Source organism: Barbus barbus (assembly GCF_936440315.1).
Source record: "Barbus barbus genome assembly, chromosome: 13".
Classification (NCBI taxonomy): domain Eukaryota; kingdom Metazoa; phylum Chordata; class Actinopteri; order Cypriniformes; family Cyprinidae; genus Barbus; species Barbus barbus.
Genome location: NC_136741.1, coordinates 30,712,025 through 30,738,301, shown reverse-complemented (window position 1 = coordinate 30,738,301; position 26,277 = coordinate 30,712,025). Strand labels below are relative to the sequence as shown.

The 26,277-nt window shown below is 35.9% G+C and overlaps 1 protein-coding gene across 1 annotated transcript in view; it reads left to right on the top strand.

Moving 5' to 3' along the window:
• Positions 1–9,513: 9,513 nt before the first annotated feature.
• The window catches only part of LOC306879671 (cadherin-22-like), a gene marked incomplete at its 5' end in the record, with an annotated part of 112,786 nt that continues 96,022 nt past the window's right edge, over positions 9,514–26,277 (top strand). The window contains 2 exons of the mRNA XM_079432821.1: positions 9,514–9,741; positions 19,454–19,748. Of these exons, the coding sequence (XP_079288947.1) occupies positions 9,514–9,741; positions 19,454–19,748 (523 nt within the window). The remainder of the gene's footprint in view (positions 9,742–19,453; positions 19,749–26,277) is intronic.

The window sequence follows — 26,277 nt, the reverse complement described above, 5'->3', positions numbered from 1 at the left end:
AGTGCATTGCAGTGATGCAGTGTTACTTTTTCCGTTATATTTTGTCAGCAGTATGTTTTAGTTAAAATAGTTTCATTTTTGTTAAGCTGCATTTTTTTCGTCTCCCCTTTGTTACCATTGACAATGACAAATTTTTTAAATTAACATTTTTTCATGGTTGCATGTGATTTCATGTGCCAATTTTGACTCAAATAACCCGAAATGTATTGTTATAACACTTTCGTATCATTTCAAAGCAGTTTTACAGATAATTATATCGTTAATGTTTATATTATCTTGCTATCTTCATGCCTTATTGTTGCATTTAGGAGATTAGAGCTGGATGAAAGTTACATTTTGCAATGATACAAGCAATCATGATTGCAAGATATGAGTATATTGTATGCATGCAGATAAAAATGGATAACTTTACATGAGGAGCCGAGCAATAATGTAGTTGCTATTTGTGCCAAAAAAAAAAAAAAAATCATGCAGTCGAGATTTGCTATATAGTACATTTCTATACCTCTGCAGGTGTTCTAGACCTCCTTATTGTTCTGTAGGCCTGTGTAACATGTGATTTGCTGTAGTCACGGTTTGTACCAGCAGGGGTTAAATGCTGAAGCCAGCCACCCAATCTCTGACCTCTGGCTGGCAGCAGTAAAGCAGAGGCCCTGGCCCTCAGTGAGGGCCCCGAGGAGCTCGTGGACAGCTGTCAGCTGGACGGCCACCTCCTCGTGCCTTTGCCAGGGGCGTCCATCGGCCATCGCCCACCCTCCACGGCTGATCACCGGCCAGCGCCAGGACTTTCGCTCCTGTCAGTCACCCGTGAGACGAGCCACTGAGTAACTGCGCAGCTAGCAGGGAGAAAATCCTGAGAGAGAGAAAATAATAGGGCAAGAAAGATGCAAACAGCATAGAAGCTTCTAACGTGAATACACTCTTAAACATAAAGGTTACAGAAAGAAGTTGTTGCGGCAAAGCAATAGAAGAACCATTTTGCAATCTTTCGGTAAAATAACTATTTTGATGGACATTTTAATAATCTAAAGAACCTTTATTATCCTCTTATAATAAAGAAGAACCTGTGGTGTAATGGAAAGGTCCCATTGATATTACTGTAAAAGTTCTTTATGGAGCCATAGATGCCAAGAAAGAACATTTACTGTTTACTATACCAGTCAAAAGTTTGGAATAATTATGATTTTCTGAAAAAAAGTAGGTAATACTCACCAAGGCTGCATTTATTTGATCAGAAATACAGCAAAATTGTGGTATATTATTTTAGTACAAAATAAGTGTTTTCTATGTGAATATATAGTTAAATGTAATTTATTTCTGTGATCAAAGCTGAATTTTCAGCATCATTTCTCCAGTCTTCAGTGTCACATGATCTTCAGAAATCACTCTAATATGCTGATTTCTGATGATTATCAATGTTGATAATCTCCGGTAAATTACCATTCAAAAGTCTGGGGTCAGTAAGATTAAAAATTATAATCAGCAAGGATGCTTTTAATCAGACATTCATAATATAACAAAGATTTCTAATATAACATAAATTCTGTTCTTTTGAACTTTCAATTCATCAGAGAATATGTATCAAAATTGGGCAGCACAACTGTCTTCAACATTGATAATAATCAGAAATGTTTCTTGAGCAGTAAATCAGTATATTATTATGATTTCTGAAGATCATGTGACACTGAAGACTGGCGTAACGATGCTGAAAATACAGCTTTGATCACAGAAATAAATTACATTTGAAAAATGAATTCACATAGAAAACAGATATTTTAAATTATAAAAATATTTCACAATTTTTACTGTATTTTTGATCAAATAAATGCAGCCTAGGTGAGCAGAAGAGACTTATTTCAAAAATGACATTATACACATTATATTACAATACATTATATAATTCCAAACATTTGACTGGTAGTGTAAGAGCGTAAGAGCGTAGAAGATGGATTTTGTGAAGATCCTGTAGGTAACAGTTGTACAGGAAGGGAGGGATATAGAGAGGATGTGGGAGGAGGCAGCAGCAAACTACAATTAGTGTAATTAGCCATGCGACTTTTCTATGGCTGTGACAATATATGTCTCCTCTCATTACTTCCTGTAAGCAAACACGCAGCTTAATGAGAGTCAGCATACCCTACAGCACCATTTACTCTTAATGCTCAATCCATTACAGCCGCCGCCGTCTGCCAATCGAGTCCACTTTCACCCCCGCCCTGTGCCGCTCGGCTCCGGCCCCTCTAACACGCTCACTCTACTCTGCCAAGGAAACAGCGTGTCTAGGACAAGGGCTACTTCTAACCGGATCCCCATTCCAGGGCATAATAGCTGGTCTCTAGAGCTCAGAGTCGCAGCCAAATGGAAGAGTGAGGCACTAGAGGTATTGAGGCTTGTCCAGGTGTTTGTGAGTGCTGCTAATTGATGCCTCGTTCCCAAATATTTGGGTTTATGTGCGTGACGTGATTATCGTGTATGCCATGCTAATACTGAATCATTTTTGAAGGACAGCTGTGTTTGGGAGAAAACGTTGGGGATTTATTTATGCATCTTGAACTTCATGTTTATGCACACAGTGGATAATAATTGATATAGCTGCTATAGCCTTCATGCAAGTTGGCATGTTTTGAGGCTGATGATGCTTAATTTAAATGCCCTGTGCAGTATCTGACAATTATTCAAAATGTATTCAATTAATATTCATTTTAATTCATTATAGTATTCAGTTATAAAAATAAAAAAAAAGATAAATTGTGGGGTAACTCTAAAAGTGTGTTTTTGACTGTATAACAACAACAACAAAGATAATAATAATAGCTAGCTATTTCAATTATTCAAATATATGCTGTGAATATAAAATACAAATAAAACTAAGTATTAAAAAAAATTATATTATTAATAATTATAATATATTATTATATTATACACATACGTTACACATAATAAATATTAGAATATAACAATAACAACAGTAATTACAACAACAACTATTATTATTATTATATTTTATACTGGTTTATTATTATTATTATTATAAATAACATAATAAAAAATAATATGATAAATATGGTAATGCATCTTTTTCTAAAATCTTGTGAGTAGTTAGCTCATTAGAAGTGTCATATTATATATCCGTCATTATTAAATGTCACGTATATGTTCTCTCTGTATGATTTTTAGTGAGTAGATGTCAGACTGCTGTAGTGAAGGTGTGTGGGTTCATTTATATGACTACAGTCATTAGAAGTGCATGTGGTCTGAGCTTTGATGAGAGCTTTCGTGCATTGATACATGCTTGGGGGGGCGCTTGGCAAATGTATAATCGGATGACACATCAACACAGCTGGAGAAGAGGGCCAGCATCGCTTATTAGCCTCAGGCTATTAGTTCACAAATACTGTTTTTCTTTTTCAAATACTACCAGATTTTAATCTTTAGTCTGATGTTTTGGATCTCTTCTCATTTAATCCTTTGAACTACTTTGACAAATGCAGGCCATTTCTGACATGTGGCTCTATTTGTTGAGATTCCCAAAGTTGGAAGAAAAATGTATATAAGAGTGTTAACAAGTGCTGTGTTTTTGGCTGTTTGTGAGGAGCGGCTAATAGGCTGTCAGCGATTCCCATTAAAAGGATAATTGTTGCGCAGGTGAAAGTTTTTAAAGAAGCCTTCAAATCTGGGTAGGCTACTGTCTTATGTTTTAAAATCACTTACAGAGGAAGTTTGTTCGCATCAGGCTAACATGACAGTCACGACTCATGCTGCTGTAAGCTTTTCTTTTGTTTTCACTCGCGATCTTCTAACATTATTACAACACACATTAAATCATGTATTTCTTGGCACAATCGTTTTATGTTTGGTGCACACCTATTGTTGTGGTTGTATTATTGACATGTCAAAGTCAAGACCCTGAATATAAGATGACTGTATTTTTTCAAATGTAGTTCAAAGAAAAACACATTGTCTTATATTCGGGTCAATACGGTAATATATGAATACTTCTATTTAGCAAGGATGCATTAAATTGATAAAAAACGACAGTAAAGATATTTCTAATGTTATCAAAGTCCACAAAGGGCGAGTTGTCTGTGACATGCAGCTCTATTTTTGCGATCCTAAAGTTGGAGCGGCGCTTTGAACCCCTCTGGCGAGTGCCGTGTGTTTGTGGCTGTTTGTGCAGGAGCGGCTAATAGGCAGTCAGTGATTCCCATTAAAGCGATTGATGTCGTGCAGGTGAATAGGAGATTGTTGGAGGAGAGAGAGAGAGCGCGAGCGAGTGAGCAAGGTATGGTCTCTTTCTCTTTCTCTGGCCTGAAGCCCATCACTCGGCGGTGATCAGTCTCCTCTCTGGCTCCGGTTTCCGGCTGTCGTGGCCTCTGCTCTCCGGCTGGCGTCTGATGAGAAGTAGCAGCCATGTTTTATAATCAATCCACGACCTAATAGGTCACGAATGAGCGCGTCCAGCTTGCCAATAGCGTTTTGGGTGGGAGCGAAGGCATTATGACTGTATCAGACCGGCGTTGGCGTTACACGACTGGCCTTTGCGCGGATATTCACTAATTGACGTTGTTCTACAACAGCCGAGAACGGACGACCCCCAAAGAGCCAGATCCTTTAGTCAACTTGTTTATGCTCCATTCCTCATCTTAATAAGGGCCGAATTGTGTAAACTCATCATGAAACTTTCAACGAGTTTATAACTAGAGGGAAAATTTTTACTAGCTTTGCTTTTTCTCTTTTAACTGCCCAAGGGTTGAGAGTTTTGAGCAAACAGTTGGAGAACTGCTTCAGAAGAGTGCATTCAGCCAGAGAAAATATTTGATATAAATGGTTTGTAATTTATCATATGCACTTGGTCAGGCCTACTAGGAAACTCTAGATAGTCAAAAACCAGCTAATCTTGACTTGCCCTAAATAGTTTTTCTTTGAGGTGAAAGGGAATAAACAACGTTACTTTGAAGTTGCCTCTTCAAGACAAGAACATTGCAGGCTAATTGGAAGCATGAAAAATATTATGTTAGATCAATGAAATGCAAAAGCGTGCTTTTGATTGATTGACTGATTCTTTTGATTGGCATATTTGCTAGCGTGTGTTTTGAAGTCATAATGGAGTTTTTTAGGAGCTTTCTGATGTTTTCTGTTTGTAGTCGGCCGTCCTCACATGCATATTTTCAGGATCAGTTGTTTGCACTGAACTTTATTTTTCTTCGTCCTGCGTGTTTAGATGCAAAGCGTGACCCGGATCACCGCTTGACCTGAGATGCTAGTTGAAGCGGAGCTAAATGTCACACGTCACAGTCCTTTAGCATCAAAAATAACTAACAGTAAGTGCAGAAAACCTTTTGCTTTGTTAACTAAAGAATATTCCCATTAAAGAAAAAACTAGATAGCATTGCATCGGTTTGTACTGCAGGTGGCTAAAAAGCTCAATAAGCTACTCTGGTGAAAACTTTGTGTGTTTGTCTTTAGGAATAAAGATCAAAAGTCGGTGTTTCTCTGTTTACCATCTGCTAAAATGCTAGCATGAGTACTGTGCAATAAGATTGCAATAGGCTGGATCCCATTACTGTGTAAATTGCAAATGGTATTTTTAGCGTGATAACGAAAGCATCTGTGTCCAAATGGTGTCTGGATGTTCTCGCTTTGCCGGTTTGGAGATCTCTCTCGGTTTGCGCTAAAAGAAGATCACCAGGCCTGTCTTCCTAGAGGGTGATAATGAGGTGATTTCATCACTCAGGGTGGTAAACATACTGAGCGTGCTAGTTTCACCAGGTTCTCGAGACAGCTTTGAGTCCTCTAATCTTCTCTTGGACTGAAATTCACCATTCATGATCACAGTGTTAATGCATATCGCTTTCAGTTGTTTGTACAAACCTTGTCTTGCTATGATCAGTGCTGGGTAGATTACTTACAAAGTGTACTCCGTTACTGATTACAGATTACATGATGAAAATCTAGGTTACTTATTTTGGGTAATGTAATCTGAATACTTTTTAGATTACTTTTAGATTACTTTTTAACTAACTTGTTTTAAACTTACCATTAAATGTGCCACACTGATATAAAAAACACAGAGAAAGAAACTGTTTCATTCTTTGATATCAACATCATAAAATGCATTCAACATTAATGAATTGTATTCATTAATTTATATATATAATATATGTTACATTAATTTGTATATATATATATATATATATATATATATATATAAATGAATGACCAAGACCTACGTCGGTCATCTGACATTTCATACAGTTGATTGATGACAAATATGAGGCAGGGCAACAACTCACTGCGAGATGGAGCCTAGAGAACGTAGTTAGAATGTCCCTAAAATTCAAGATATGGGGCAAAAATGTCCATTTGAGTTTTTCTAATTTTTATATCATATAGTTAAGCAATATCACTTGAGCAATAGGCTAAGTGCAATATCATACAAGTGCAAATGTGATACTGAACAACAGTTCAGTAAGTAAGAAGTTAATATTGTGTTATTTTAGACACAATGTTGTCTGTTTTGCTCAATTTTTCCAACGAAAATATAAAGACAAATCAGAACTGTTCGTCTCTGAGCAACACATTAGCGGCATTTCATTTCTTAATGCACGTTTTGAACGAATTGGCTGAATCATTTGGTGCTTTGAACCATTAGCCATAGACACATTGGATTTGTATGGAAGGTGGATGGGGCCAAAAGTCTTCAAACGGAACGCGTGAATTGAACCGCGTCAACACGCACAATTTGTCTGCGTTAATGCGGCAAATTTAAACGCGTTTCTTTTGTACGTATAGTATAGAGACGCACATTTTGGCTGTGATAAGGCGGCGATTTTTGCCGTGTTTATTTGGTACGTGTAAAGACGTGCAGTTTGACCGCATTACGACGACATATTTGAACGTGTTTCTCAATGCACACATTCTGGCTGTGTTAAGGTGGCAATTTTGAATATGTAATATTTTTAAGGCATTACAATCTATATTCCCCTCATATTAATACTTTCTTTAGTTTATGGTGTCATTAAGTAGGCCTAAAAATGTAATGAGATGTAAAGAGTTTTGTTGTTTATTTTATTTTTATAGGATACTCTTACTACCAGGTCAGTGTATTTCTGGTCATTTGACTCAGTGAGTAGCTGACTTGAGAAGAGATCCAATCGAAACTTCATTGCAATTTGATTGAAAAGAATCAGCTCGTTTAAGAATCAGACACCACTACCACGTCTCGTAATGAGTGAAGATGTCTCTAGTTCAAAATGAAGCAAGGAACGTTTACCAAAATTTTACCAAAATAAAAACACTCCAGTAAACAGATACTTGAAAATCGTACTTACGTAACTGTCCACCTCTGGTTACTATACAGCACTGGCTGTGAGTGTTTAATTTTTCACCCTCTTTACAAGGTCGTTTCTCTTTCTGGATGCTTCTGTAAGAATGTCTTAGCTAGACGACGCAAACGGCTCATTGGCCTTCCTCCAGACCGTCTGCCAAAAGGTTAAACAACCAATATCCTGAAGGGCCTTTCTTGGCCCGCGCTCATCCGCAGGAGCTGTAATCTTTTAGCCTTGAGGTTGTGACATTTCAGCCATGCTAAATGTTGTTGTTTTTCTCTTATTCTGAAAGCCTCAAAGACCATTAATCATTTCCCCTGCCCAATTGCGCTTTGGCTGATGCACAATGGGGCCATAGCTTATCTTCACCTTCCTGACCAGTGTTTGTTTTAAGCGTTAGGGTTGCCGCTCTAATGGATTGAATTAATTGATTAATACTTTTATCCAATTAGTGCTCCCTCATGCAATTAATCAGATAGCCTCGAGTGTAAGGGCCTGCCGTGGGCCGCAGCTCGGCAGACAGATGCTTTGGGCTCAAGTTCGTGATATATACACCTCCCTTTCTCCTTTTCCAGCCACACCTGGCTCTCTAACACAGAAGACATTGCTCTTGGGCTTAGAACATTATCCAGATTCTTGCTGAGCACAAAGTTTCTGCTTTGAGAAATGTTTTCAGGTAGATCACCTAAATGAAGGTGCGTTTTCTTGCTGCAGTCCTGTGGAATCCAGGGGAAAATCAAAGAATTTAGTTCCACGACTGCTTTAAAAGCGTTTTGTGTGTTGGGGACGAATTCACTGTGGCATGTATTGCATTATGTATTTGTTTAACAACAATGAGAATGCCATAACAAGAAGTCAAGGATCGATACAGTTTGTTCCACTATTGATTTATTGCAACTGGATCCCGTTTTGAAGCTGCATAGTCAGCTATAAGTTTCCATTTAGTACCTTTTCCCTTTTCATATGTTTATTTTGCTTCTGTAAGTTGTTCTTTGCTCTTTAATAATAATAATTATTATTACTATTATTATTGTAGAGCAAAGATAACTGGTTACAGAAGCAAAAACAATGAATGGAAACAAAATAAAATAAAATATTGAGATTAGATTTATAAAAATAATTATTAAATTGCATTTTATATGATATATTATTAAATTTACATTATTATGATTTAAAAAAATAAAATTTTTAATAATAATATTCAAATTATTAAACTTTGAAAACTGTGAAAAACTGTGCTGTAAATATTTCACTCCAAAAATAGCATTAATTTTTTCATGACCTTTCTTTTAAGGCTTTCCTTTCTTTTTCTCAACTAGGCAGTGCTGGGCATTGGTTGATGTTAACCAGTAGTCAAATATCTATTTAGCCATCTATCATCTTAGTTCGGTCTGTTAGTTAGCTCTGCATGGCCAGCTATAAGTTTCCATTTATTGTTTTTTCCCATTACATAAGGTCTTTTGCTTTTCTAATCAGTTATCTTTGCTCTGTTACAGGTGGTCAGATGCTGAGGTCGACATGAACTCACCCATGCCAAACTCTCAACCCTGAGGGTTAAGAAGTACCCACAGCGTGTGGATCTAGATTGGGATAATAATGCCTCTGATTTTGAACATCTTGCATCCATGAAATTTGAGGATTGCTTTTTTGTCTTTGGGGATGTGAAGCATACAAATGGAAAAATGGAAAACGGTTGGATTACGCCCTTTTTGTTAAAGCCGTTAACATAGAGCATTCATAAATTTCCAGGCTCACAATGGGATTGCCAAGATTGAACCATAAAACGACATTTTTTGACATGTTTGCAGTTTCATCTAGTAGCTGTTCAACTTAAAACTCAACTCGAGCACAGATAGGACTTCAGTGGCTTTGTGATTGGAACCTGTCATTGTGAAACCCAACACAGATATCAAAACGGAGGAGTTATAGCTGTGTACCACTGAAACGGCCTCATCTTCCCACGAAATATTCCTCTTAAATGCCTTCTTGAGGACCCGGTGGCCTCTGCGATGACCAAAAACCTATTGGATTTATAGTTTCATTGAGCAGGGGAAAACTCTCGTTTACCTTCCTCAACCCCAGAGTCAAGGAGCTTTTCTCAGGCAATCAGGCGGTTGGGTGGAAAGCTTCATCCTGAACGAGTTTCTGACTTCTGCCCCATGTAGAGACGAGAGCGTTTTCAAACATGGCTCCCCACTGTAGAGGAGGAGCTCAGGTTTTGGCAGTGACTCTGGGAATTCTGCAGTGCTGCGGATGGCTGTCCGGTCAGACCATAAGGACTAGTGTTGGGATGATGGGAAGACGTCCAGAGCAATGGCCGATGTCCCACGAACGGGTGAAGAGGGGATGGGTCTGGAATCAGTTCTTCGTCGTGGAGGAATACACCGGGACGGAGCCGCTTTACGTTGGAAAGGTAGGACTGCAGAACGTATTTTTGGTTGCATGCTTACTGCTTATTTTTCCATGCAGGAGAAAAATCTATAGCTGCACAATGAAAGCCAAGAAAGATGTGTGCGCTGTGCATTTAAATGAGCCAATTCTCGAATGTGTCTCAAAGTGTGTGGATGGCGTCAGGCTAGTTGACTAAACAGATCAAGCTCAAGTTTGGTCATAAGGCTTGAATTTCTTCTAAATATATGTGGGCCAAACTAAAACATCTTCTCTTAAGATCTTATTATGGGATATGCATGTCTTTGAATACATTAGCAATGCATTAGCAACACTGAAAAAGTGATTTAGTGTGTATATATACGTTTGTTTATGAGTTGTGTGCCTCTGGGTAGTATCACAACATACAGTATTTGGGTCTAAGACAAATCAAACCAATATAAGTTGTATACAGTAATTTTGTACATTAGAATGTGTCCTGTTTATTTTTTATTTTTTTTTCTGAGCAAAAAAATAATAACTATTAATACATTTTTACCATCATTTACTAAAGACACCCACTGAAATGTCATTCAGCTTAGATTATATACCAACAAATCTTGCTATATTTTGTACAGGAATCATCAGATAACATTAAATGACTGTATTTAAGGATCACAATGTGCCTCTAAAATACTAATAGTCATTTTAAATCTTTGCCACCATCCTTCAAACCATAGTTTTTACCTCTTTGCCAGCAAGAAGTTTTAAATAATTTAAAATACAACAAAATTAACAAGAATAAGTATGATTTTTTTTTTTACCCAACTTTTACTCTGAATGACAATGAAACATTACTTCACCCATTTTATTTTTTATTGTTATATGAAACATCGAAGTAAACACTTCAGAATTATTATGATTTCTATGTTTATACAATGTGCTTTAGTACATTTAATTTGATGTGGACACCAAAATGGGATGTCTCATTTTTTAACTATTTGCAATGGTTTGTGGTAATTAACATTTATACTGAAAATTGCAGTAATTTTAATTATATTTTGAATGTCATTTTTTTTTTAGCTGATTAGTTTTGTAATCTCTGGAGAACGTCAAGATTTAAACTTCAGTAGCAAAATTTGAAAGAGTCCATTGCAATCAATCAATTTTCCCTTTGCAAATTTATCAACTGGAAATGTTCATGACTTTCACTTTGTAGCATTTGTCACATATTAAGATGCTTAATTAAAAATTGATTGGTAAATATTGTAGTTTTTATTATATTACAGATACAAATACAATGTAGAAAACAGTCTCGAATCAATGGTATCTTGATATTTCTTTGTTTTTAATGTATGTGTATGTGTGTGTGTGTGTGTGTGTGTGTGTGGCTATATAGTAATAGTAATATGTAATAGTAATAGTAATATGTATAGTAATAGTAATATGTGTGTGTGTGTGTGTGGCTATATAGTTTGAGCTGTATTGCACAGCAGTAGTGTGTTGTAGAGATATAAGCGACTCGTGCAGTATTTCATTAAGAGATTGTATGTGTGCCAGAAAAAGAGGAGCTGATGTCTAAATGAGAGCCATAAAGGTTGATGTAGGAAATGGAAGGGCTATTCTGGAGAGAGATGATTTTATTAATAAAATTAGCCAGAGTTACTGCTCCCTGTGAAGTCAGTCAGGCCGTGAGCCCAGACGATTAATAGGGCTGCTGGTGTTGTGTGTCTATTGCTCACCTTATCATAGACTTTAATTAGGGTGATATAGAATTAAATATGACCATTGCCTTTTACCAATGACGGCCATTTAAAACAATCCCTTTCTTTCTCTTTCCTCGCTCCAGCACTGTCCTGTGATTAATCTGCTAATGAAATATCATTTTTCTAAACGTTTGGCCTCTGCATTGGCAGCTCTCTTCAATACATTTGTAAAATGAATTTAACTTAGCCATGCATTATTATATAAGCTGTTTTATGTGTCTATATTACCCGGCTTGACTATAATATGTATATATATAATGAGTTTGCAGTCTAATAATATTCAGTGTACTGTGCAGTGCAAATTTAATGCCACAAAAACAACTTTTGAAACACTACTGACTTATTCACTATTTTTTTCCCCATGAAATCTGGCAAATCAAACCCAAAAAAACGTACTTGAAAATGTCACGTTACAGAAGTAAAATGGGTTCTGAATAACATCTCATGTTAAGAATTGTAAAAAAGTTTGAACTTTTTAAAAAATGAGTCCTCCTGAAGTGACCTGTTAGATGAATAGATGAATAGTTTTTCCTTCCTTCTTTCTTTCTCTTTAATCAGACTAAACCTGCTAAACCTTTGTTCCTGCTGGAGTGGCTTTGATGTCTCGTTCATTCTTTTAATTTAATAGCTTTAATTGCAGCCATTAACTTTAAGCTTAATAATGCTTCATTATGACACCAGTCTTTCTTCAGCAGATGTCTTGTGTTTTTGTCTGCAAGGAATGGTGCACTTGCATTCACAAAAGCCTCCAGTGACCTTATGCTATTTATATTAGACTTTCAAACTGCATCGACTCAAAAGGCTTGTCGGAGGTTAATTCTACGCATCAGTCCCTTTTCTGCAAAGAGCTCTAAGAGAGAGTGAAAGTTGCAATGTTTCGTGTCGAAAAGGCCACTGCACCATTTTTCCCCTCCAACTCTGAGCCTTGAAGTCCAGACGTATGTAAACCTCGAGCCGATAAATATTAGAAGTCTCTTTGCAGGGAAAGGCAGTAGGGCAGCAAAAATGAACTGTGGAAAGAGAGTTTTTACAGGCTGAACACCGACAAGAACATCCCGCCATATGGGCAGCGCAGCAAAGTGGAAATATTTCCACTGCGCTTTGAAAGTATGCCAGCCTCCTCCTTCAGACGAGCGCCGAACATTGATTGATAGGATTTGAACGTGTAGAGCCGGGACGCTGAACAGACGGCGGCGTTCATAACGCACATGCCAAGGATGTCTGAACGTGTTCAAATAATTTCCTGCAGACTTGGGTGAATCGTTCAAACTTTCACGCAGGATTATTTTTGTGTCTGAAAAAAAAGGTTGAGCGTGCAATATTTGTTTAAAGAGTTATTTATTCAACTATTAGGATTGGGAATACTTTGGAACTGTTTAATTTGTAGGGGAGTTTGCTTTCACCCGTTGCTATTTTTTTTTTTTTTTTTTTTTTTCATATATACTAATATAGTTTTTTTAAATTTTTTTGAATTAGCTTTTATTTCTGTGTCTTTGGTTTTTATTTTCATTTTTAATATTATTATAAGGTTTTTTGTTATCTGCTTTTGTCGTCATTACTATTATTATTTTATTATTGCTATATTTTTACTATTTAGGATTAATTATTTTATATATATATATATATATATATATATATATATATATATATATATATATATATATATATATATATATATATAATTTATGCTTCAATATTTTTCAGTTGCTACTTAATTGTCTTTTAGTGTACATTTTTAAATCTAGCAATTACTATTTTATTTTACTGAACCTTTATTTAAAATCAAATTTATATTGATATAGTTTGTTTTTTAATTTAAATACTACTACTGCTACTACTACTAATAATAATTATTATTATTATTGTAAATAATTATTGTAAATAATTATAAGTATTAAATAATTATAAATATTTATTATTATTGTTGTTGTTGTTATAAAACTATAACCATGTTTCTCCCGCTTTAAAGTGCAACATTGATCCTCACACTGATTATTGAATTTGAGTATCAGGTTAAAGTTGTGCTCTACATTGAGTGTTTCATCAAAATCAGCATATTAGAATCATCTCTGAAGGATCATGCAACACTGAAGAATGATGCTGAAAATTCAGATATGATCACAGAAATAAATTACATTTTAGAAAACATTTACTTAGAAAACACTTATTTTAAGTTGTAATAATATTTCACAATATTACTGTATTTTTGATAAATAAAAAAAAATTTAGCTTTGGTGAGCTTCTTTCAAAAACATAAAAAAAATCTTCCTGACCCCAAATTTTTTAAATTTACTGTATGTATGAAATAATTATGAGGAATAAAATAGATGTGCAGCCCGCAATGCATTCAAAGATATTTCAACGCTAGTAGTCGTAGTGAGACTTTCTGACCCGCGTGTCTGGTTTATTCACACTTCTGATGTGTCGCTGGTGTCACAGTTCGTGTGCAGGAGCTGTTCCTGCCTCGGCGCTCATCAGAGGTGAGATATTGGGAGTGTCGGCTAGCTCCTTCACTGCGACTAGAAGCTAACAGGTTTGGTTTGTTAGCGTGTGACCTGAGAGGTGGCAGGTCGCCACAGCCTGGAGCTCCACTGCTCCTCCAGACACTTCATGCTAACTACACCGCTCAAATACCAACTCGGGCTCCAAATGTTTCTCCATGGTAGACTTTTAGTTTTTCTTGGTTAAAAATTTCTAAGGCCTGTAAATGATAAACATTATCAAAACTTTGCTGTTGAACCTGTTGCACTCATGATTATCGTTTATAGTTCTTTTTATCGGTAAAATCTCTTTTAGTGTCTCTTTGCTGTTAAATCTTGACTGATTTTTATCAAGTAAACATCAGAATGACTGTAGTAATATCTCCAGATGAACTCTTACTGGACGGCAGCAGCTCGGCTTTACTTGATTCTCCATCAATCATTCTTTAGAAAAATCAGAGCGTCTCAAATCTGATCATCAGGATCTTTTGAGGAGCGTTTGTTTCTAGAAGCTTTACGTTCAGTGTTCCTTAGCAGAGGAATGATCTTCACGAGCCTCCAAAACATCTCATATCTTCTGAGGAGCATTTATTTCTTCATCTCTCAATCAGCATTGGATTGCATTGCATTGTATGTTCGTATAATTTCAATCTCATCTTACTAAGACATATAATTGGAGATAAAGAGTGACGACTGATATTTCTATGTTTTTACTGTAATAAAGATCTAATTTATTTACGTTACAAGCAGTCATAATTTGATACTTTTTGTCCATATAAATCAGCATCTGCACCAAATATATTTTTTAATTATTTCATTAAAATATATTATATAAAATATATTGAATAATATAAATATAATATAATATATATATTATTACTTTCTTTGCTAAGTGTGTGTTTTTGAATAAAATTGAGCTGCTTTATCCTCTAATTTCTCACTATATCAAGCTATATGAGCCATAAAAGCCTGATGCATCAAATATGATACTCAACAAAAAAACGTATGCAATCAAATTTTCTTTTATATTTTGTCTAATGGTTCGATAAAATGTTCCATTTAAAAAAAAAAAAAAAGACTACTTCCTATTAGGGATTTAATATGCATAATTTCATGTGTATTTTTATGTTTTCTAAAGCATCGTACCATTAGTTTATCAACAATCTAATCACAAACTCTGCTGGAATGAATTGTGAATCAAGTCTACTTTGTGTAGCACTAATTGCCGTCAATGTAGTTTTCCAAATCAGTCACTTATCTCGGTTTGAAGGTGCCTATGTAGACAGCAGGCAGAGAAGAAGCAGTGTTTTTAGCCTGAGGTAAGGATTTTCAAACTGTGTAGTGAAATGAAGCCGGCTTGAGGGCTGCAAAGTGATATTATTTGGTTTAAGCCTCGTGTTAGGGAGTAAAGGAAGTCAGAATAATCAAATATTGCAAATGGCGCAGAGTTTTAAAGACGAAAGCCATTAGCAAGCAATGCAGCTAGAGCAGATAAGGCCTCTGCATGACCTTTTGACATCTCAAGCTCAATAACAGCACTTGTCAGGTAAAAGATGCATCTCCTGTGGCGTGTTTCTTCTGCTTTCATTTCATTAGGGAAAACAGCAGAGTCAGAGCAAATCCAGAAGAGTCAGCAGATCCGTTGCGTATTTGTTGCGTTCCTAATTGAGGCAGCAGATGTGATGTTGATCATATGATCTCCGTATACGTTAATGTGCACAAAAGACTTCAGGAGCGCGTCGTGTTTCTGTTCTCCGATCAAACGCTCGCTGTGAGCAGATAGGGAGGAGGATTTTTTATCCTTCAGCTCTCCAGATATTGCCCAGCTTTCTTTGTCTTCCTGTTAGAGAGTTTTTTTTATTACTGTTGAAATATTGATTTGCCGAAAAAGAGGATATTTCCAAGCGCATGTTTTATTCGGCTGAGGGAGGATTTGAAATGAGGAAAGAGGGTGGAAAAAAATGCAATACTGTAGGCTGGCTTGCGTTATTCCCATGTTTTACGACAAATACCTAATGAAAATCCCCACGGGGGTGATAGAAGCCACTATTTAATTAAGAGTTTATAAAATATTTAACACGTCGATGATGGAGAGGGTGATTTCGCTCTGTCCACTGCTGTTTAGAAGACTTTTCCAGGCACATTATAATGTGGAAAAGGCACAGACTGAAGCTAAAGAAAGTCAAAATGTTACAGTCGACAGAGCTTTACAACACTGCAGCGCTGCAGATACCTCTGCATTTCAATAGCTCACATCAGCCTTTCAACATCTCCCTGCTGATAAAAATAAAAAACAGCTAAAACCAGATTTAAAGACCTATTTCTTGCTGGTTGGATCTGGATTTGCAGGGTTTAAGAGCTGCCATGGTCTCAAAACTCCTCTGAAAGCATCTAGTTAGACCATCTTGTACTTTTAGTAGGAAATCCTATGAAATGTGGAGGTGATTTCTTGAGGTTTGTTTTATTATTATTATTGTTGTATTATTGATATTGTCAGTCATATTTCAAGATTAACACTTACTGAACTCAATCAACTGAGGTTTGCTTCTTTATCCATAAATATATATATTTTTTTATTTAATTTTATTTTTTAGAAAAATCAGTCCACCTCAAATATGATCATCAGGCTTTTGATGAAGATTTATTTGTTCATCTCTCAGTCCTCATTGTATTGCATTGCATTATATGTTTCAGCATCAACATCTCCCCGCTGATAAAATAACAAAAAAACAGCTCAAACCAGAATTAATGGCCATTTTTTGCTGGTTGGATGTAAATTTGCTGGGTTTAAAAGCTGCCAAGGTCTCAAAACTAAAAAGCATCTTTTCTAGACAGACCATCTTGGAGGTCTGTAGAATGCAGAGATGATTTCTTGAGATTTGTTTCTTTGTTTTGTGTCTTTTTGCTGTGAAATCTTTACTGAATTTTATAAAGTAAACATAAGAATAAAATATGAACATTTATTTGTTCATCTCGCAATCTTCATTGTATTGCATTGCATTATGTTTCAGCATCAACATCTCCCTGCTGATAAAAAAAAAAAAAAACAACGAAAAAAACCGCTGAAACCAATATTAAAGACCATTTTCTGATTATTTGATCTAGATTTGCAGGGTTTCTCAGCTGGCAAGTGTCCAAAAACCACTGTAAAATCATCTAGACAGACCATCGTACAGGTTTAGTAGGAAATCCTATTGAATGCAGAGGCAATTTCTTGAGATTTGTTTCTTTGCTTTGTGTCTTTTAGCTGTGAAATCTTGATTTTTAAAAGTAAACATAAGAATAACTTTAATATTGTTAGTAATATTTCAACACGAATACTTACTGCACTGAATCTACTCAAATTTGCTTCTTTATCCATGGGTTTTTTTTGGGGGGGGGGGGGGGGGGGGGGGGGGGGATCATGTTCAAATGTGAAAAAAGACAAAAGATTTTAAGACAATTTGTGGCTGGTTGAATCTAGCTTTTCAGGGTTTTCAACTGGCATGTGTCCAAAACCCCTCTAAAACCATCTAGACAGACCATCTTGGTGTGTTTAAATATCTCGGCTGAGGTTTAGTTTGAAAGAGATTTGTTTCTTTGTTTTGTTTGTTGGACCCCAGAATGCCTCCAAACTTCTCTTCCAGGCTGGACTTTAGAAACACGTCTGCTTTTATATATAACGAGCCTCCGGCAGGCCGTGTTTCCAGAGCACCTCCTCCCTAAAGCTCTGGACTGACCGGCTTTATTACTGATCTGTAGATGAATGGAAAGGATTGTTATAGTCGCCCCAAAAGCGATTGCTTGGGCAAAATACATTTAAACACTCCAGAAACCCCAGACAAACTTTAGAGCGTAAACTGAACCACAGAATTAGCAGTTATCTGGACGCCAGAATATTTAAAGTGGTGTTCGCAACCCATTTAACTTCTGTAATGTGATGTGTTTCGGTGTGAAATAGGATGTTTAATGGGAAAACAAAAGCAGGGCATGGACTTTCATTTATGCATCAGGAATTAGTCTGTCTGCAAGGCCTATACACCTTTTAAGTTTGAAGGCTTTCTACACAAATGAATTAAAAGTTAAAAACTTTTTTTCAAACAAGTTAAAAGCTTGCTTTTTTGGATAGTATAGATATTAAAAATATATAAGTAATAACAATAAGTAAATTAAAAATAACAAAATATGTATAATCCATATATATAGACAGACACACAAAATAATTAACATTAATAATTAAGATAAATTGTATAAATGTATCCATTTTGATTAATATTCACAATTAAAGTTAGGTATTTATAATGCTATTTGTTAGATCTAAATTTAAATTTACTGCATTAAAATTTAAATTGCAATTCTATATTCTGTTCAAATGCTGTTATTTAATTGGAATAGAATGTCATTCAGTTCTGAATGGAGTAAATCACTGAATGAATCCTTCACTATAGGAGCAGGAACATGCATTAAGAAAGTAAATAAGGGTGTTTCTTTTTTACTTTTGAGACATTTTTTTTTTTTAGGACTGGTTGGCTGGCTGCCCACAGATTGTTTTGTAGCAGATGAAATGCATTTGTTCAGGCCTTGTAGTCAATATCCGCTATGTGTACCGTACATTGGTTGCCATAGTAATGAGTCAAAGCGAAGCCAAGAGACTTGTGCAGAACCAGAGGAGCCGTCAGTGTGGAGAGAGAGGATGGAAAACTGGGAATTGTGCCTTTCATCGTGCCAACTCGCCATATTACTGAACTCATGAGGCAGATCAGACGACATTAGCCATGGAGAAATGACTGTATTTTACACATTGATGTGTTGTGTACTCAAACCCTTCAGTCAGTCGCTTAGTAAATGCATTTTTCATTTTAGTTCGAACTCTATGCAAAATGTATGTTTGTGAACATCAAGTTTCATGTTGCTTTAAGTCTCAGAGTTGTGTAATTCCCAAATTAGAACCGAATTTGGTTTCACAAACAGGAGTAGTTTCTTATATATGAAATATGGAATATCTCTAGAAATATTATTTATTAATAAGTAATGTTGTTGTCAGTCCTGTGTCTTGTTTTCCCCTCCTCCCGTGTCTCTACTTTGCCTTCCTGTTCCTGTCATTATTAGTTAATTAGTCCCGAGCCCCGTTTGATTAGTCCACTCCTGTTCCTTGTTGATTTCCTAGTGTTTATAAGCCCTGTGTTTCCCAGCCCCTGTGTCCGGTCTGAATGTTGTATATATGTTCGTCTCTCCCCAAGCCCCTCGGCTGTCTGTGGTTCAAAATAAAGGATATATTGGAATCCCCTTGTCTCCGCGCTCCCTTGTTTCCCGAGAGGGATCTGACAGTTGTTTTGGACTAATGAAATTCCTCTGTTGTCTGAGCGTTTAATTTCTATGCATTGTAATTGTTTTCTCGTCATTCCAATTTGAATGCCAGTTCACCGTTTCAGTGTTTCAGATACTATTCAGATATTTCAGGTTCCTTGAACACCTCCACTATATCCAGACTGGATTCCTGTCCTCTGACACAGCTCTCTGCTTTAATCCACAGATCCATTCAGACTCTGATGAAGGCGACGGCTCTATAAAGTACACGATCTCTGGAGAGGGAGCAGGCACCGTCTTCATCATAGACGAGGTCACGGGTGACATCCACGCCACCGAGCGCCTGGACCGAGAGGAGAAGACCTTCTATACCTTACGAGCTCAGGCGCGAGACCGCCAGACCGACGCGCCGCTGGAACCCGAGTCTGAGTTCGTCATCAAAGTCCAGGACATCAACGACAGCGAGCCCAAGTTTCTAGAAGGTCCCTACATCGGGAGTGTGGCTGAGCTCTCTCCTATCGGTAAGAGTTACACTGTATTTATAAGCTGAACTGTTGCTTCTGTAATACTGGTGTTAGTATAGTGTAAATAATAGCTGTGTATATTTGTACACTCTTATATTTAATATCATTGATCAGGCTTATTATATTTAACTAAAATTAGACAATTTTGTTACTTGAAATAAAATACATTTCAGTATTATTTATTTATACAAATTTTGTTACCTGAAATAACTTTTAGCTAAACCAAAATAAATAAAATATTGTATTGTTGTAGTTATTTTCCAAGGCAACATTTCTAATTTTCTTTTAGTTTATCTTGATGTACTAACATAACTAATACTGCAATTTAAACAAATAATAATAATAATAAAAAAATAAAAATAAAAAATATATATATATATATATATATATATATATATATATATATATATATATATGTAAAAATAAAAAAACAAAACTGAATAAAAATGACAAAAATACAAAATAGAATAACTAAAACTTTAACTAAAATTAAAGTGAAAACAGAAAATATAAAAATAAAAACAAATTGAAAATATTAATAAAAACTTACATTTATCTCAGTGATACTAAAAATTACCCTGTCATTGATATACTATTATAGTTTTTGGTGATATTTTGAATTAGGCTTTATTTTGATAGTTTTAGAGTTTTTATTTATTTGTTTTTTTTCCCCTCAATTTATTTAAAGTTTTTAGTTTTTAAAAAATAATAATATTAAAAACAAACAAACAAAAAAACAGGATGTGTAGTGTAGTTTTAATATAAGAAATATGTAGTATTTCTACAAATTAAGACATTTCTACAATGAGCATTTTTCTCAGTCTCCTGTGTTTGTTCACTTATTTCACTTTAATGGCAATGAAAATAACCTATTCACTGGCATTAAAGTGAAATTACTGAACCTACACACAGAAGCCTGAGAAAAATGCTCATTTTAGAAGAAAATATCAAACGGCTCTTAGAGGCTTTTGCATCTGAGCTCTTCAAATATTATTTAATAAGAAGCTGTGTTTGACCATTTTAATCTATAGAAATTTGAATTTAAATTCTATATAATTTAAACAATACAAAATATTGTAAATATATTAAATTAAATGGCATTACAATGAAAAAAATATATATATATTTAAATTATGTTGGAAAAAACATTTTTTAATTTAAGGTAAAGTTTTTAGTTTTTTAGTTACATTTTAATTGTAGTTTATTTATGTTTGATTGTCTGTGTAGTTTTTAAATTAAGTTTTAGTTTTAAGTTTATTTAGTTTTAATTAAGTACAAACAAAAAATGAGATGTTGCCCTTGCAACTAGCTGAAATTAAATAAGTTATACAATTTATATTTTTATATTCAATGTACGATTTATTTTATTTGTTTGTTTGTTTTTTAATGGTTTTAGTTTCAGGTAACAGTAATGATAACACTGGTTCAGATCACAATTCAAAATGCAAGTAGATGTAGCATCCACAGCGTTGTTACACAAGGCCCAAAAGAGAGTAGTTTTCTCCTTCGGATCAATTACTATCATGGCAAAACAACAATTTGAACAGATGCTTGCTGAGCGATGACATGGTGCAAGTCCAGCAAACATGGTGCATTTTGCTCCTGTTTTTATTAATACATTTTCATTATTCAGAGGGTCAAAATAGATGCAGAAAATAGATTTTAGTCCATTCTTGCTTTTGCAATGTGGGTATCCTAGCAAAAAGTACCATGGAAGTACCGTAGTGTTTTTAGACGTACCACATAAATGTCAAAGTAGCGCATTATTGGCATCTGATAGCACTGTACAATGATCCGTCACAGTATTTTGTATTATTCGCTCTGTGTTTTGGATCAGGTGCACCTCATCCGAAGCTCTTATGTGTGTGTTTGCGGATATAAAGGATTTTTAAATGCAGGTTACAATAATGTAATCACTGTAGCGCTGCACGGCTGTGAACTTCCTGATTGAAATTAATTCCTGCTTCCTCAGCACATCGGCGGCAGCCACTCGCTGCTTATTGACACGCAGAAGAGAGAGAGAAATATGAGCGGGTCCTCCGCTCCCTGTAGGCTTCTCCACCTTTCAGTCAAATTATACATTAAAGAAGTGTGGACTTCATGTTTTATACATTGAACAGCGGCGGCTGTAATGAAATAACGGCTCTGCTTAGTCAAGCAGTTCCTGTTTATTTTCTGCTTATGTTTGAGGTCCTGGACAGAACGAGTGCTAATGGTCTTATTGTTAGAGCCTCGGGAAGAAGGTCAGTGTTACTCGGCCAAACAAACTCAACGGCACATTTTCATTTAGGTGCATGAAAAATGACTGCATAATAAGAGTCTATAGAGTATAAAACACCTTTTACAGTAATGTCAAATAATATAAAATAGATAAATATATAGTTCTCTTCTTAGCAAAATAATGGTAAAAGTTAATATCAGTCACATTGCTACATGGAATTCAGCAGATGTATTTATTTATTGGCAAAAAGTCTATTGAGCTAATAATTTAAATAATATGGTCCATGTAATAGCTAAATTATATAGTAAATTTATAAATACTATAGGCACAGTGTTCTCACTTGCAAAACTAATTTCAGGCGTGCAAACTTTTAATTGGTCTTGTACAGTACATGTTCATTAACAGCAACAGGGATCTGAAGCCAGGCCTGGCTCACACTTCATATTAAACTCGACTGGTCCTCTTGATCTGACATAAAGAGCTGCAGTAATTTTCCAGCCGCAGAGCTTTAAGTGACTGGCTAACGGGTGGTCACACGTAACGGCTAATTGTCCCGCAGCAGACAGAGCTAATTTAACATCATGTTGCGCGCAGTTGCTTTCTAGAAAACTCGCCCCGTAGATGTGTGAACAACTGATCTAATAAGTTGTGCCGTCTTACCACTCCGCCAGAGAGAATTCAGCAATAATCATAAAAAAAGTAATCATGGACGAGCCCCAGGCATATTCATTTTCACTTACAGCCTTTGTCATTTTCTGCCTCTCTTTCTTTCCCTCTCTTTCTCTCTCCAGTGGCTTCGCTGATACTCATGGCCCTTAGCGTGCTTTCGAAGCCAAGTTGCATTTGTTTGCATATTATCACACACTATAGATGCTCGATGCTGGCTAACCCCGAGATGAGCCGCAGAGACGGACAAAACACCGCCTGCTAATCACATTAGTCTGAAATCACTCCAGCGTGACTATCTTTTGTCTATTTTTGTTTTTCACAAAATTTGACATTGGTCTATGAAATATGCATTCTGTAGCTGTATTTTCATCATGAAAGGATCATATTGCTTATAAGAGTCATTAATGGTGTCTAATAAAACATCAATACTGATACTACGCATACTTTTTATTTAAGTGATATTTAGAGAACAGAGAAAATTTGAAAATTTAATTGTAAAAAGTAATGTTTAATGGAAAAAAAAAATCATATTGAAAATGCTATTATCATGAATTATAATTATTATAATAATAATTAATAATGTAAAAAAATAAATAAGCCACAAGAACTGTTTTCAGCATTGATACTAATCAGAAATGTTTCTTCAGCATCAAATCAGCATATTAGAATGATATATATGTATATAATCTCAAATGTCTTTCCAAATGTGATAACCAGTAAACGAATGCCATATTTTCACAAATTATGATGTTTTAGGTAAATGCTTAAAAATCCTATTTGAAATTGAAAGATCTTTAAATGTCGGGTTGAAATGGACCATATAGTGGATAAAACAATTGGGAAAAAAAATATGGATAAAAAGTGGCAAAGTAATACACATATATGCTGTTTAACACTATTTAATTGAATTAATAATACATTGATTTATCTTTCCAAAATGCATGATTAATTTTATAATAAGTTGATTTTAATGTATAAAATACTGTCCTCTGCGCAGTTCATTGCAGTAGTAGAAATCTTTAGAAGACAGATTTTCCTCAATATTTAGTTTAAGCATCTCATGTGTGTTTTTTTTTTTTTTTTTAAGTCTGACTCTTGTTTGTTTGGAGTAAAGCTATCTGTGAATAATTAAACCAAATGCATCTCTTCCCTTCCTCCAGTTGTGAGAGCCAAAGTAGCGCTTTAAATATTTACGCTCCGGCAAAGCTTTGCCCACAGTTTCAGAACTCTTCAGATGCATGCAAAAATAATACGATGCTTGTGTTGTGCAACAGATGTTTAACCATAGTTTTAGAGGAAATGTTCAAAACCCCTTTGAATGATTCACCAATACGGTTTCTGCCCGTGTCAGATAATAGACACACAAAGCTGGCGGCACCATCATATTCACAAGAGATTTGCATTTTCAGAAGGAAATAACAGAGCAGGCGGCAGAACAACAATGTTGAACTTTTTGGGTGACTTCAGGATCCAGGCTTTAGTTCTGCATCGGTGCTGCTTTGTAATTATCCTGAATGACATGGAGGTACATGTGTTAGTGACACACAGTCTTGTTGTACCATGACAGGCTGTAAAATGCCTGCATGTGACAAAAGTACTGCTTGATGGATGGTTGTGGTGGAGAGCTTTGATTGATGGCCGATGGAAAGGTTATGTCATTGTGTTTGAACTCGAGCATTCTGATGCCTGACCTGATTTGATCTGTGTTGACTGACACGGCTCATCAGCTCTAGAGGAGCCACGGCATCAAAATGCACAAAAACGCATTTAGGTATTCCAAAATGCCTTTTGAAGCAGATGGTTCTATTCAGCAGGTTTATATTACACAGCAGTTTTTGATTGGATTACATAATTTTTCAATGCATCATGAGAAGGGTGGTTGATTTTGCAGTTGAGCAACTTTAAGTCACATTTACCTTTTTTATAAAGTACAACTATATGCATCTTAAAAGATATTCTAGAATGCAATAAAGTGGATAGTTCAGTCTTTAAGTTTATATTGCACTGGCGTGTTGCAGTGCATTAGTTGCTTTTGTATTTGAACAATTTTAAGTCATACTTTTGTACTTCTAAACAATGCATTATGAAACGGATAGTTCAGGTTAGTAGGCTTATATTGCACCGCCGTTTTTGATATAATTTTGCAGAGCATAATGAGAGGAGTAGTTGATTTTGTAGTAGGCTATAACAAAAAAAGTCACATGCAGTTTTGCACCTTTTTGTCTGAATTTCAGATTTTGGCTAAACACGCACCCTCAGTGCACAACTTTTTAATGAAATGCATCTAAATGCACATGAAGACATCAATATATTCTAAAATGCATTATGAACCAAATGGTCCAAGGCAATAGTTTTGTATTGCACAGCAGTTTTTGATTTGATTACATAATTTTGCATTGGGGTAGTTAAGTCACAGTTTTGTAATTTTTTTTTTTTTTTAATAAAGTAGGCCTACATATAAATGGACGAATAGACAATGAGATATTTTAAAATGCATTATGAACTCAGAAATTTTTGGTTGAGATCAAAGTCTTGATGCATACAAGATGGCGCCGCGCATGGCAGCCATTGTGCTTGGCTCTCCAGTTATTTTAGTGTTTTTGTTAGTTTTTCCTGTTTTTTGTTTGTCTAACACGATCAGTTTCACCAAGGAAGAACTGCTGAACATTCGACAGAACACACCACAAAATCTCCAACCGGTTTTTTGATTATTCGGATGTTTTGCTGAACATAGTAGTCGGCGGAGCTGCAGCGCTGTTTAGACGCTTCAGGACGCTCAGACGGGGGAAGCGAGCCGGCGCGCTCGTGAAGCTCAGACAGCGTGTATTTCGAATGCCGTTGCCTAGCATCCATCTGCTGAATCTCAACTCTCTACCCAACAAAACGGACGAACTCCTTCTGCTTTCCTGGTTTAACAAGGACTTTTCTAACTCTGCTGCTCTGTGTTTGGCTGAAAGACACCATTCCAGACAGCACCTTACATCTGCCTAATTTCACGCTGATCAGAGCAGATCACGATGCGGAATCAACGGGGAAATCGCGCGGCGGCGGGACATGCTTCTGCATCAATGAAAGGTAGTGTACAGATGTAACCGTGTTAAAGATGTGCCGTTCAGATCTAGAAATGCTTTTCATCAACTGTAAACCTTTCTACTCGCCGCGGAAGTTCTGCTCGTTCATTCTCGTGAGTGTTTACATTCCACCGCTAGCGCACGTGAGCACAGCTTTACAGAAACTCGCTGATCTGATCACAGACACAGGAAAAAAACACCCGGACTCTGTTTTAATCATTCTCGGGGACTTTAATAAAGCAAATCTCTCCCGTGCCAAAATACAGACAGCATGTTACATGTCCCACCAGAGACAGTAATATACTGGATCACTGTTACACAGCGATAAAGGACGCGTATCACTCCGTTCCACGAGCAGCTTTAGGACTCTTTGATCACTGTTTGGTTCATATTATTCCAACCTACAGGCAGAAACTTAAATCTGTTAAACCTGCATTAAGGACTGTAAAGAGATGGACTAATGAGACAGAGTGGGTTTTACAAGCCTGTCTCGACCTCACTGATTGGAGTGTTTTTGAAGCTGCCGATGATCTGGACGAGCTCACAGAGACTGTAACATCTTATA